Source organism: Panicum hallii, chromosome 6, assembly GCF_002211085.1.
Source record: "Panicum hallii strain FIL2 chromosome 6, PHallii_v3.1, whole genome shotgun sequence".
NCBI lineage: Eukaryota > Viridiplantae > Streptophyta > Magnoliopsida > Poales > Poaceae > Panicum > Panicum hallii.
The window spans coordinates 1,276,913-1,290,830 of record NC_038047.1 but is presented as its reverse complement, the minus strand read 5'-3'; the positions used below and the strand labels follow the sequence as shown (position 1 = coordinate 1,290,830).

The window sequence follows — 13,918 nt, the reverse complement described above, 5'->3', positions numbered from 1 at the left end:
ACGCTCCAGATGCACAGTCCCAGGATAACCCGTTCACGCCTGCACCTCCTTCGCCTCGTCCTCACCGTGCTCCAGATGCATTTACGTACTCGGAGGACCACGTACGCCGACGGGCTAGGACTAGGGGGGGAGAACGAAGAGAGCGCGAGGTCCGGAACAGGCGAGGTAGATACTCCTGATTCGGTGGATTTTTTATATTTAAACTGTTTTTGTATGATACTATTTTCTTTTTAATTGGTTGACGTGTCGTACTATCGTAATATTTTGATTCTACGTTACAAAACGTTATCGTTTAACCATCTTCATACGAGTTTGAAATACAGTAATCTTCTTCGTAAAATTGAATTAAAATTTTATACGTATACAAAAGAGTATGGCGAATAAATATTCTATTTGAAAAAATTCTGAATTTCAAATAATTTGTAAACCATAAATTCCAACAAAACATAACAATTCCAACCAACAAAATATAAAAAATAATAAAGGGGATCTCCCACCCACTGGCCGGGGAGGATGACTGCCTTAGGGACCTCTTCGCGAATAAGAAACTTTTCTTATTCGCGAAGAGGCCCTCGGGAGGGGCCTCAACGGGTGGGGGTACGCATTTTCCGAATTTTTCCCATCCGGCTCCCTTTTTCGAATTTTATTTTTATCCCTTTTTTAAAAAAAGCTCGCTGGACTCCTGCTGTTTTATTTCAGCCCCCTGGGCCACAGCCCACGCACACGCCCGCCGCGACCAGCTTCCAGTGGCGGCCCGCCCAGCTACCAGCCCACGACTACCACCTGCACGCGCCGAAGAGGAGGGCTCAAGTCAAGAGGCCCGAGTGTCAATTAACCCAAACCCAATTCCACCCGCAAGCCCACCACGGCACGCCACCACGAGCGTTGCCACTAGCCCACCCCGTGATTCTGATTCCCCACCACCACGGCACCACCCAATCAATCCCACGCGCAAGCGCGAGCAGCAGCACCCCCGCACGCCTCCCCTCCCCCTCGCCGCGAGATCCCCTCCGACCCCCCCAGCCCCGATCCGATCCCCGGCGGCGCGATGGGCGGCAAGGACCTCACCGAGGACCAGATCGCCTCCATGCGGGAGGCCTTCTCGCTCTTCGACACCGACGGCGACGGCCGCATCGCGCCCTCGGAGCTCGGCGTCCTCATGCGCTCCCTCGGCGGGAACCCCACGCAGGCGCAGCTCCGCGACATCGCCGCGCAGGAGAAGCTCACCGCGCCCTTCGACTTCCCCCGCTTCCTCGACCTCATGCGCGCCCACCTCCGCCCCGAGCCCTTCGACCGCCCGCTCCGCGACGCCTTCCGCGTCCTCGACAAGGACGCCTCCGGGACCGTCTCCGTCGCCGACCTCCGCCACGTCCTCACCTCCATCGGCGAGAAGCTCGAGCCGCACGAGTTCGACGAGTGGATCCGCGAGGTCGACGTCGCGCCGGACGGCACCATCCGCTACGATGACTTCATCCGCCGCATCGTCGCCAAATGATTCGCCGTTCCCTTCCTCGCCCATCCCACTGCACCCACCCCCCGCCGCGCGCTTGACGATCTGATTTGGTTTGGTTTCGTATCATCTGATCTTGTCTCATTTGAATTTGCCCATCACTTCTCTTCTCTTCTCTTCTCTTATGTGCTTTCATTTCGGAACTGCTCTGCCTACTAGGATTTGGATAAATGGATGGATAATGGTGCGTGCGTGTGTGTGTGTGTGTTTATCGACCGATCAATTAATTAATGGATCTGGCTGATGATGCTTTGCTTAGCTCCATGTAATGTAATACTTTTTGCAATGTAAAGTGTGGATCTGTTCCGGTGTTTCCATCATCACTGTTTGGCTATCTTGCTTATTTGATGCTACCGTTATTGGAACAGTCGATCCGAAAACGGTTGCTTGCCTTATCTCAAATTGATGCTATATGATCTGTGCTGGTTTACGGACTGTTGCTGATTTGGTGCTGCTACTTTTGTTCGTTGCTGGTATAAGAATCTGGAAATTTCATGGGGCGGTGTAGGACTTCTGGTGTTGCCTATTTGTGTAGGCTGCCACTCTCCCAATTGATTGATTCATTCATGTAACGGGGATTGTCAACAATAGTGGTAAACACGATCTCACTTGTGATGATAGTGATAGCAGTGTAGGATCTGTGATGTCGTCGGTCCACCAGTCCAATTGTTCCTAGTCCCACTGGGTTGTCTTATCAATCTAAATTCTCATGAGTGGGACTAGCCCTTTATAGTTAGTAACCTTGCAGTTCATGAGGTAGATACTGATAAGTGGATGCCCATATACATGGAATTGCAGTCATTTCTTTAGGTTATGCTCAAAAGCTGTTCATGATTTTCTGGCATCATGAAACAGTACCCAAGTCTTCCATTGTCTTCAATTAGAAATCTTGTTTTCATTCAGTGTTTGTTTCATAAGCTCAATTGATATTCCTGATGAATGGATTGAAACTCCCTCTGGTAAAAGGCTAGAAGCTATATGCTCTTTCACTGATCTAACTTTATACAATGTTAATTTACTCATGGAGAAAACTGCCTTCTGATATTAAGTAATCTAGCAAGAAATATGTCAAATACATAGGGTGATTTTTTTTAGTATGTATTCATTGTTGATTTGGTCCCAAGCGTCATTAAGATGTTCCTTTTCAGAGAATGAATAACTGGTGTCTTCCACATACTTATAAATTTCATCATTTGTTTAGATCTTCCCCAAAAGGTTTCCATGCCTTTCAAGGTTGTCATGAAGCACAGTCCTTGAGCACCTATAACACAGTTTACTCTCTTGATTGACTGATTAAAATGCCCTCTAGAAAGCTAATGTGCTGTTACACTGATCTAGCACTATACAATGTTAATTTAACAAAGGGGAAAACCTTACATTGGGTTTCTTCTAGCACATAGTTGTGGGCTTTTGCATGCTCAGCCAAAATTTGGGAAGTGTGGCTAACCATAAATGGAAGGGTTTCCCTGTGTTCAACAAAGTTAAATGAGAAGCTCTTAGATCTCAGCTTTTGCATACTTGCCAAGGTTATCATGAACTATATCAATAACCGTAAACTAAATCCCTCTTTGTAATATGTTTCCCTGTGCTCACAGAAGTCACAAAGATTATCATGGACTACCTCAATGAACTAAACTAAAAAGTAATTCGTTTTCACCTCCCTTTGCTTTTGATTCATGTAACCTATGGTCTTACATTGGTTCAAAATTCCTTTAGAAGTCCATTACGCCATTACATCTTACAAAGCTCTTTTGGAAGCAATATGTTGTTTCCCCTTGCATTGATCTTCCAGAAACGCGTTGTGCTGTTTTGTGTTACATTGATCTAGATATCTAATGCTATATGCTGTCAGTTTGCTCATGGAGAAAAGTTCCTGATTCCCTGTTGGTACCCAAGGTTGGAGGCTTTTGCCTGTTACACCTATATGTGTTGCCTATAGTCCTCCAAGTCTGTAAGGTTTTTTCAATAAAACTGTTGCTGGTGAGTCGAAGGAATTCATCAATTGTTGACTCCTCCCCTAGCCTCAGAAAGTTGAAAAGATAAGCGAAAGGATTCATTTACTATATACTTGATGCATGCAGTTCAGAAAGCCGTTGCTGCGCTGAGCTACCGCTAACTGACATCATCTGCAGATATCTAGCTCTGTGGTGGAGCTTCAGTCAGCCGCTGAGCTCCCCTGCATACCGATCATTCTTTAGCTGCTGGCCGGGTAGTTGCCCAGTTGGCTAACCGGATTCTCCTCCACCTGTTCACAATGTTGCACTGCTATTTCGGTGTGTGAGTGAGGTCGTATGGGGGTACCCTGTTCGATCAACTACCACATCGTCATGTTTCTGAAACTTTCAGAATGTGAGTAGCTAGCTATACCTGCACGAATCAGGCTGCAAGACGCTGTACCTCGAATTTCAGGAAATGTCGCTTGAGTTCTCCAGTTCAGAGTTCAGACGCTGTGAGCATGCTGAAGTGTTCATTCAGCTCAAAACACCGGAAATCGGATACCCAACGAACGTTGTGCACGGAGCTAAACTACTTCCTCCATTTTAAATTATAGATCGATTTAATTACTTCCTTCATTTCAAATTATACAGGTCGTTTTAATAAATCTAGATATATAGTTTGTGCTACGTATCTAGATATAGTATATATTTAGGTGATTAGCAAAATCTACGTATCTAGACTTGCCAAAACAATTTATAATTTGGAGGGGGGTACTAAACTTTGTGGCGGTTGCGTTTCGGAACTTTTTCTTTTGGCAACATCAGTTCGATGCTTTCTTTGTTCACTGGCTGCGTTCGACTTCATCAGAGCTGGCTTAGGCAAAGCAATGACAAGGCCTTCCACGAACAATCAAGAGAATATTGCTTCCAGTGGCCAATCCAACGGACAGACAAACACGCACGACTTAGTTAAAAGAAAAAGAAATTCCAAAATCACTAACTTTTCAGTACTAATATTTTTTTTTTTATAAAATATAGTACAGACGCAGATACTCACAGTACAGATGCTGACACTAATATCATCTCATAGGCCAATAATCGTAAGGCTGAAACAAGACAAAAGACATTTTATAAGATGGTTTGCCACAAACGAGAAATTCCAGCAAACTTTTAGATGACGTTCCCTGGGCTGAAACATCCCCTGCACATAAACGAAGCCCATCATACGGCCCAGCCCAAAACGGGCAGCCCTAGCCGCGAAACCCTCAGCGCCGCCGCTCACTATAAGTAGCGCCCCCAAACCCTAGACCGCACCCTCTGCTAACGCCGCCCGCGCCCCCTCTCGCCCTCGCGCCGCCGCCGCCGCCGCTGCAGCAGCAGCAAGACCCCGCCGTCGCCGGAGACAAACCCCCAGCCGCCGCCATGGGGCGTATGCACAGCCGCGGGTAAGCCCCCCTCCCTCCCTCCGCTCGTGGAGCCATCGCTCTGCCTCTCCCTTCGCTCGTGGTGGCATCGCTCTCTAGCTTTATGAATTCTGTGCGCTCGCTGATGGCTGATGTGCTGCCCCGTGACGCAGGAAGGGTATCTCGTCGTCGGCGCTGCCGTACAAGAGGACTCCCCCGACCTGGCTCAAGACCGCCGCCTCCGATGTGAGTGATTTCTCTTGTCATTCCTCGATTTTATTTGGGGCGTCGATGGCTTGCTTGTGTTGATGCGAATCGTTAGCTGCTGCGTTTGATGCTGGTTGGTAGGTGGAGGAGATGATCACCAAGGCCGCGAAGAAGGGTCAGATGCCGTCGCAGATCGGCGTCCTCCTCCGTGACCAGCACGGTATCCCGCTCGTCAAGAGCGTCACTGGTAGCAAGATCCTCCGCATCCTCAAGGCCCATGGTGAGAACCCGGAACATGTTATCTTGTTTGTTTGTCAGTGTTTGCGCGCGGTTTGCCAATGAGTGGATGCGCTTTCGTAGGGCTCGCGCCAGAGATCCCGGAGGACCTTTACTTCCTGATCAAGAAGGCGGTGGCGATTAGGAAGCATCTGGAGAGGAACAGGAAGGACAAGGACTCCAAATTCAGGCTCATTCTTGTTGAGAGCAGGATCCACCGCCTTGCCCGCTACTACAAGCGCACCAAGAAGCTCCCGCCCACCTGGAAGTAGTAAGTCAATCCAGCCCATTCATATGCCTCGTAACTGTATCTCTGAAAATGTGCAGTGCTTGTTGAATTTGTAATTGTTATGGTTTAGTTGTGAGTATAAATGCCAAGTGCTACTTTGACCATTGTATTTATTATATGTGATTCGATGCTATGCAGTGCTGGAGGAATTTTTATATGTTTAATCCATGTAAGCTAGCTTGGCATGATTAGTGTCCCTTCCTTCATCTCGTGGGGTGAAGATCTAGGCTACTGTTAGTTTAGGACATATTACCTATGTGTTACTCATGTTTAATACTACAAAATTGATACAATACAATTTGACTACAATTGATAATCTGCACTGATTTCTAGCAAAAAATCGTGTTGTTGAATACAAGTAATGTTCACTAGTGAACTTTGTAGTTTGTGAAATCATGAATCCTTTATAGTTATGTTTAAGTTGAGAAAAGGCAGCTACTGTTTGAAGACCTCCATTCAAGTTATAGCTAGTTCATGTTAGCTTGTATGTAACTGCTGAAGTTTTTTGTTAGAAGCAAAATTTAATAGCCTTGGACATACCTTATTGGTTCATGAACATGTTATGCCTATGTTTCAGGGGTGTTTCTTATTCTCTGATGAATAAATATAAGGTTCATCACTGTTTGTTTAGCAGAGCACATGACCACATGTTATGAATTGGATGGGTTTTTTCTCTACTTGAACTCCAAGTATGGACTTGTATTCTTATTGCTGATCATGAATGTTTCCTTGCTTTTGTGCAGTGAGTCGACCACTGCCAGCACTCTGGTGGCCTAAGTGATCTCTTCAGATGGTGTGGTCTTTAGCTTCTTTGAGATTGGCTTGTTCTAGATATGAATTTATGTAATGCTTAATGAGTCTGGAGCGGGTTAGATGGACAAGGAACCTCAACTTTTTCTATGTTTACTTGGAGAATCCCATAAACCATTTTTGGTTTCTCGAATCTGTCTGTTAAACGTAACATGCATCCATGTTTTGTCCCAGATAGCCCCTTTTTTCTGCATCGGCTAGCATCGTCATGGTGGTTTGCTATACATTGCTCGTGAAGCCTCCTTTTCTTTGTGGTTGATTATTCTACGGAGAAGTGCGTGAGACAATTCACAGTACTTGACCAGCCTCGAAATGTTTTCCCATATTAAACAACTATATGCCAGTGTTTGACATGTGAAACATGTTAGCGTGTTAATCTGTATGATTGGCCAGCGTGTTATGACGATTGTAAGTGTAGCGGCGGACACAGTTTCAGAATGTGTTAAACCTTAGGTTAGCGTTACCTGATGCATCGACGAGTGTTTGCTTCCAAAGCAGATTCAGAAAAGAGAAGCACAGCCACCACTTCAGCATACAGTATAATCCACACTCCATCTTCGATCCACTTTCTCTTCTTCTCAGGTTCCTCTGCTGGTTCGTTTCTTCTTTCTTTGCATGTCAGGTCGCTCTGCTGGTTCGTTGTGGTATAAGAGGCACATCAACAATCTTATGTTGCTGTGATGATGCATTTTTGGCCCGTTCGTCTCATTTCCCTGCTTTGATAATGACATTGTTAATACATCATTTTTTTTGTGATTGAGCCTTGGACATCATTGTGGATCCAACCTTGATGCAAAAAATGTACAGCAAGCACCTCCTCAGATCAATACTACTATCTTTCTTGTTCAATGAGAAATTGGCGCTGTTCATGCTCATGATCTAAGGCACTCTCGCTGTTAGCAGTTAGAAGTCTTTTAAGAAGCAAATGAAATTGGCGCTATCTCTTCATCAACAAAAGGAATCCACAGCCTGCATCATTCATTCAAAGTACTTTTTCAGGACTTGTTGCACTAGAGTAGTAAATTCTCAGCAGGGGATTGCCAGCAACCTCGTGTTTTATCTGACAGACTCTTTCAACCTCGAATATTTTGTGGGGGAGAAATGTGACTTCACGCACCACCACCGAGTGTATTCATAGGACTACGTACGTCAACTACGGTGACAACCACTTACATTATTAAATCCATTCCTGACCATGCTTGCTAGCTTAATCAAAGCGGAAGCTTTATTGTGGTAATGTTGAAGAATTACCATTCCAACATTCCCACATGATCACCATAGAAAGCCCGCTTAACAATTCGCCTACAGGAAAATGATATTCTCACATGCAATCTCTTATGTGGATCACCTCTAAGAATCTTATCATTTCACAACCTAAATAAAACATTCTAGCATTTGGAATCCATATCCGGAATCCTAGATCATGTCATTATTGTTGCAACTGTGTAACTATCACACACACACACACTCGTGAGCTTCGTTAATGGTCCCTCCCCCCTCCTAGTCATATGCGTGCAGCGTGTCGTTGAGGAAGAGCAAGTTGTTCATGAACAAGCACATTCATCGACCATGGATGAGACGAGAGTTGGTGCCGATGTGCTAGTGGATCCATTATGGACGATATTAGAACCGTTGTGCATGAGCTATGAATCTGCTTGCTATCACCATGAACGGACTCGCAAATTGGTTCTGCCTCCTCATTGATGTCATGGACAAGGCCAGTGAATCTAGCAGCCGTTGTGGACGAGCTTGTCGAAAGAGTTTTAAAAGGCAAGTGAATTTAGAGTCACCGAGGGATATATTCTATTTAAGTTTTTCATGATGCGGAGTGAAGGGCAACCGATTTGATATCATTTTGCATGTCTACATTTACAATTGATGAGTGACTTATTATGGACTTAAATGTGCAATGTTTAGTAAGTAGATATGACTTTTGTATAGGAATTCGAAATTGAATGCTCTTTTTAATCTAAAAGATAATTCCAAGGCCAATGTGAGAAAAATAACCGGTGAAAAGCTTGTTGCCTGGTTACCTTAAAATTTATTGTCTTCATGCATCTTTTAGCTTTGCAAGTTTCTAACACCCGTCTTTAGCTTCCTTATTTTGTCATATGGTTTTTTCTCACTTTTGAATTTCACTATTCTTGTTTTTAGGTCCATCCTAAGTTTTTGTGTACTTTTAAATTTTTTGAAAAGGGTAAAAAAGAAAATAAAATGTGAAAAGAGAAAGAAAGACCATAGCTTGTGTTCATAGTCAATTATCACATGTGGCTCACTTAACAAACCACAATAAAAATGGCATTTTCACAGGAAATTTCTAATATTAATACCCACCTCTAAAAAATTATCTTCTTTTTGTGTCTTTGATTAAATTGAGTTTGGTAATAAATTTTTTTGAACTGATATATCATGCCCATCTCATCTTCTAGTAAAATTTATAAATTGTCTGCAAGCAATTTTAGTATACAGAAAAATAGAATGTACAGCACCGCCATGTTTCAATATTGTAAATTCCATTTTCACTTGTCTAAAAAGTTTTGTAGTAAGCACGTATCTGCAAATAGTATCATTTTAAGGATCCAAGTGAAAATTCTCTCAGATAGTACTAGTAAGCATCCCAAAACCCTAACCCGTCCCCCTCTACTCGCACTCGCGCCGCTTTCGCCCTTCGCGCGCCGCCGCCGCCGCCGGAGCACCCGCCCGCCGTCGCCCGAGTCAACACCCCAAAGCAGCCATGGGGCGTATGCACAGCCGCGGGTATCCCTCCCTTCCTCATAGCCTGGTGCTATTGCTCTAGTCAAGTGAATCTGTGTGCTAATGGCGGCTGCGTGGCTCCCTGACGCAGGAAGGGTATCTCGTCGTCGGCGCTTCCGTACAAGAGGACCCCGCCGACCTGGCTCAAGACTGCCGCCTCCGATGTGAGGGACTTCTCTTCTCCCTCGATTATCGATTCCATTCCATTCGGGCGTCGCCTGCTTCCGTTATTAGTGGGATTGTTGATTTGGTTTGTTGATGCGTGTTTTGGTTCTCCTGGTAGGTGGATGAGATGATCACGAAGGCGGCGAAGAAGGGTCAGATGCCGTCGCAGATCGGCGTCCTTCTCCGTGACCAGCACGGTATTCCCCTTGTTAAGAGCGTCACCGGCAGCAAGATCCTCCGCATCCTTAAGGCCCATGGTGAGAATTAGATCCCCGTTGCTCGATCTACTTCTTGCTATATTGTGATTTATGGCGTATTCATGATTCGTATTTTGTGATTTGTGGTGTATTCGTGTTTCGATGGACTTGTGTAGGTCTGGCACCAGAAATCCCGGAGGACCTCTACTTCCTCATCAAGAAGGCGGTGGCGATTAGGAAGCATCTGGAGAGGAACAGGAAGGACAAGGACTCCAAATTCAGGCTTATTCTTGTTGAGAGCAGGATCCACCGCCTTGCTCGCTACTACAAGCGCACCAAGAAGCTCCCGCCCACCTGGAAGTAGTAAGTCATTTGAGCCCATGATATCTTCAATTTTTGCTTGTCAGTAATATCTAGCTCCATATATATGCGGTGCTAGTTTAGATAACTTTATAATTGTTCTGTGCCTTGGTAAATTAACTGTGCGTCTGCCAATTACTATATAGGAGCTGCAGTATTATCATTTTCCTCATGATGAGTATTGTTGATTGTGTGCAGAAGCCACTGGTCTCTTGCTACTTAAAGAAACATGTCATTATGATATAGATTCTGCACTGCTTGAGCTTGCCTTTATAGAATGGTAGAGCCGCTTTGCTGCCCTGCGTGGCATGTAATTCTGAAGCGGTTAGATTGGGCTTGTGCCCACTCGTTAGTTTAGAAATAAGCAAATAGCTGTGGGCTCAGGATGCTCGATTAAGTTCAGAATATTCTTGCTTGAAATGCATATACAGGCTCTACTTCACCATAGTTCAGAGCTTGCTGAAGCATGTCAACCGGACACGATTCCATAGGGCAAATAAATCAATTCACGTTTTAGTCTGTACTGTTTTGTTTTGTTACCTCGGTACCACAGTAATAACAAACTGAAAATCAGACCTGTGTAACAAAGAAAACATCAAACAATGACTGTTGAATTTAGGGATACATGGTACTTGAGCTGATTTACCCGTAGTTCTTATTTTAGATTATGTGTTGATTTTTGTTAACCTCGAAGGGTGATGTGTGGTTCTCATGCGTTTTTGTTCCGGTATTATATACTTATGATATGATGTAGCTGACACAAATTCTTGCTCTGCTGCAGTGAGTCCACCACCGCAAGCACTCTGGTGGCCTAAGTGAGGAGCTCAGCATCAGAGACACTCCTAGCAGCTTAAAGCTGGCCCTATTCTTGGGATACCGCTTTATAAGTTTAGAGCCTACTAGAAATCGTGAATTTCCTGTGGAGGATGGTGTAAAACCCTTTTTGGTTCCGCGGATCTGCCTGTTGACTTTTGCTACCCTGCATCCAGATTTTGTCAGCTACATTTGATCATTTACATTACATGGTTTGCCCATCCTGTGGTTGCCTCTGCCTTTGTTATTTCACATTCTGGTGTATGACGTTAAATGGGTTTATAATTCTTGCGATGACAGCGTTGGTGATGAATTGGGGACTGAATAGCGTCCTGTTTAATAATGTGCTTCAGCCAGGTTGCGTGGGGATCACCACGGGGCATTGCTTCTGCTTAGTGCTTACCGCCACAAGAGCGATCTATGGCGGGGGCTTCACAAAACTGTTATCATGTGGTTTGCTTGCTGCGCCACTTGTAGAGGCTGAAATGCAAAACATCATGTCATGTCGATGTGTGAGCAGTGGATTACTGAGGACACTTGGATCACTTGCGTGCTTAACGCTTATGGATATCTTATGGCTACAATATCAGTTGTCAATTCCTCCTAAATTTTTCACAAGGCCATCAATCCCGGTGTTAACAAAATTGCAGCAGCCGCACACTGGTACTCAATTACGCTACCACTTCTCTTTTTGTTGATGAACAGGGAACTCAATTGCTTCATACATACATAAGGGGTCATGCTTGTTAGCTGTGTGGCCTGTGCCTGGAACGTAAACCCAATTAGCCAATAAACCACAGACAAAAATGCTGGAGTTCTGAAGTGTAACCCTCGACAGCTTATGGCGACTGACGCTCTACATGAGCTTCCTTGACGACGATATCCCGTCCGAAAAAAACCTGTTGCGGAGGCAAGAGTTTAAATAAGCCAAGATGCTTGTGAACACAGGAGCAATATTACTGGGTATGATAAGCAGAAGACTAGAGTACAGGACTTGCAGCAGGTGTTCAGTGTTAAATAGGAACTTAGGGCTGCTAAGTAGGGCTAAACTCAAATAAACATTAATCAAGATTTTATCTAGGATACTGGCAGGAAATAATTGGGCCATGTTTCAATGCTTGAATTTCATGGGAATCAGCTCAAGTCCTCCAAAATTCATATGAACTTCCTCTATTATTCAGAACACTAGGTATGCTAGATTAATATATGTAACCAAAGTTGCAGATCAATTTCAGGAAGGAATTTATAATGACTGTTTTGTAAAAGCAAGCTACTGGAACAACTCAAATAAATAATGAAACACAAAACTTGAGCCTTACTGTTTTGTCAAGCTTTAATGCGGCCTCAAGCTCTTCAGCCGAAGAAAACGAAAGGAACCCATACACACGGTTTCTCCCTCCTTTGCGATCTGTCAGCAGCCTTGTACTAACAACGGTTCCACACTGGGTAAAGAGTTCTCTCAAGTCTTGAGGCTGAACAGACCAGGCAAGGTTGCCAACATATATCTTGTGTGGGCTTTCGAAGATGTGGTCCTTTGTGGGCGTTATATGGGTCAGGTTGACATTTTTCCTATTGGAAATGACATCAGATGCTAGTTTAACAAATATTTCACGCCCATCTAAGTCCTGAAAGAGAGAAACACATGCAAGTACAAGTTAGTGACTCGTAGGAAGAAGGATTGGTATGTGCGACAAAAATACATTTGATGACAATGCGAGAATGGAGTAGCTCCATTTTAGATAACAGGGAAAGAAACTGCAGCTGAAGCTGTGGTGTAGTGTGACTCACAAATCCATCCAGAGCATTGATGGCTGTTCTTGCTTCTGCTAGAGAACGCATTGTGACAAAAGCAGTCCCTCGGCTAATTCCTGTCTCAGCATCACGTGAAACCTGCATGTTATCAAAAACCGAGGTAAGCATCAAAGCACATTTAAAAGTCCTGGTAAGAGTTGCGATACAAAACAAGAGATTTAACGACATCATTTGAACGCAGGCATGAAATGAAATGCAGTTTCTACTCATAGTGTACCATTTAAAAAATCTAGCTAAACGGCTCCACGTTCAGTCGGCAAGACATTTAAAAAGTAGCATCTAATATAGTGTCCATGTGAAGTTCATGGTTTAGGTTTAAATTCTGCATGATTTGTTCATCTAATAGTTCTTCATCTAGATAATTGCAGAGTACAATAGATGCAAGACTAGTAAACTACCAGTAGAGATTCTAGATGTCTGAATAAATAAATAAATTCACCATATTTGCCCGAACAAAGTATCCAAGCCAATCATAATTGATTCAGAACAAATATACTGAATTCTGCGCCTTGCTGATGCATTTTTTGGCAATGGCGGCAAGCTACTTGTACAATTACAAGGGGTGTATGCATTTTTCAAGACCGCTGATGATCAGTTCCTAGTCAACTACTGCAGTACCTAGCACAACCAAAGAGCAACTAATCTATGCAGGCCTGTCGGGTAAAAATACTTCTATTCATCAGAGCAAACATTCAGAAATTCTATTCAGACGAGTCGGATGCGGCAGGTGGGTAGTGTACCTCAACGGAGAGGACGGTGCCGTGGGGCCTGAAGAGCTCGAGCAGGTCCTCGACGTCGCAGCGGCGCGGGAGGTTGCACACGAAGAGCTCCCGCGGGCGCGGCCACTGCCGCGTCCAGCCGCTCAGGTCCTCGCCGGCGTCCGCGCCCAAGTCCTCCCCGCGCGCCGCGCCGTTGCCGCCCGCCCACTCCTGCTCATCCTCCACCTCGTCACTGAACTCCGCCTCCGCATCCGACCACCCACGCTCCTCCTCCTCCTCCACCGTTTCGAAAACCGGTGGCGGTGGCGGTCCCGAGCTCGCTCTCGCCCTCGGGCCGGAACGGGCGGTCCCTGACTCGACGGCCGCGGCTCGGCGGGTGGCGAGCGAGAGCTCCGGGCGGTGCGTTGGAGGAGGGGAGATGCGACGGAAATGGGTCAGCCAAGGCAGGTGGAGGAGGGTGTTGCAACAGTAGGTGGAGGCCGAGGCGGTAGCGGCGGTGGCCATGGCGGGGGTGATGGATAGATAGGGGGGACGGGATTGGAGCGGCAGGAAGAGGAAGAGGAAGCGGGCGGAGCTGGGCTGGCGCGGTAGGGAGGAGACCAACGGTTGGATGCGAAGCCACGTGTGCAACCAGCCGAGAAGACAAGCCGATTCCCAAACAAATCA

The 13,918-nt window shown here is 45.4% G+C and overlaps 4 protein-coding genes across 4 annotated transcripts; 3 read left to right on the top strand and 1 right to left on the bottom strand.

Annotated features, from left to right (window-relative positions):
• Window positions 1–924: 924 nt before the first annotated feature.
• Window positions 925–1,912, top strand: LOC112897726 (probable calcium-binding protein CML7). The gene has a single exon (XM_025966120.1). It carries the CDS (start codon window positions 1,049–1,051, stop codon window positions 1,493–1,495), a length of 447 nt encoding a protein of 148 aa, XP_025821905.1. The 5' UTR covers window positions 925–1,048; the 3' UTR covers window positions 1,496–1,912.
• Window positions 1,913–4,773: 2,861 nt separating this feature from the next.
• On the top strand, window positions 4,774–6,623 carry LOC112897724 (40S ribosomal protein S13). Its single transcript, XM_025966118.1, has 5 exons — window positions 4,774–4,892; window positions 5,024–5,096; window positions 5,199–5,337; window positions 5,418–5,604; window positions 6,366–6,623. Exons 1-5 carry the CDS (start codon window positions 4,870–4,872, stop codon window positions 6,397–6,399), a joined length of 456 nt encoding a protein of 151 aa, XP_025821903.1. The 5' UTR covers window positions 4,774–4,869; the 3' UTR covers window positions 6,400–6,623.
• Window positions 6,624–9,031: 2,408 nt separating this feature from the next.
• On the top strand, window positions 9,032–10,958 carry LOC112897725 (40S ribosomal protein S13-like). Its single transcript, XM_025966119.1, has 5 exons — window positions 9,032–9,189; window positions 9,278–9,350; window positions 9,470–9,608; window positions 9,725–9,911; window positions 10,690–10,958. Exons 1-5 carry the CDS (start codon window positions 9,167–9,169, stop codon window positions 10,721–10,723), a joined length of 456 nt encoding a protein of 151 aa, XP_025821904.1. The 5' UTR covers window positions 9,032–9,166; the 3' UTR covers window positions 10,724–10,958.
• Window positions 10,959–11,411: 453 nt separating this feature from the next.
• Window positions 11,412–13,901, bottom strand: LOC112897723 (28 kDa ribonucleoprotein, chloroplastic). The gene is made up of 4 exons (XM_025966117.1): window positions 13,274–13,901; window positions 12,510–12,611; window positions 12,041–12,346; window positions 11,412–11,620 (listed from the first exon to the last, which is right to left on the bottom strand). Exons 1-4 carry the CDS (start codon window positions 13,754–13,756, stop codon window positions 11,561–11,563), a joined length of 951 nt encoding a protein of 316 aa, XP_025821902.1. The 5' UTR covers window positions 13,757–13,901; the 3' UTR covers window positions 11,412–11,560.
• Window positions 13,902–13,918: the final 17 nt, after the last annotated feature.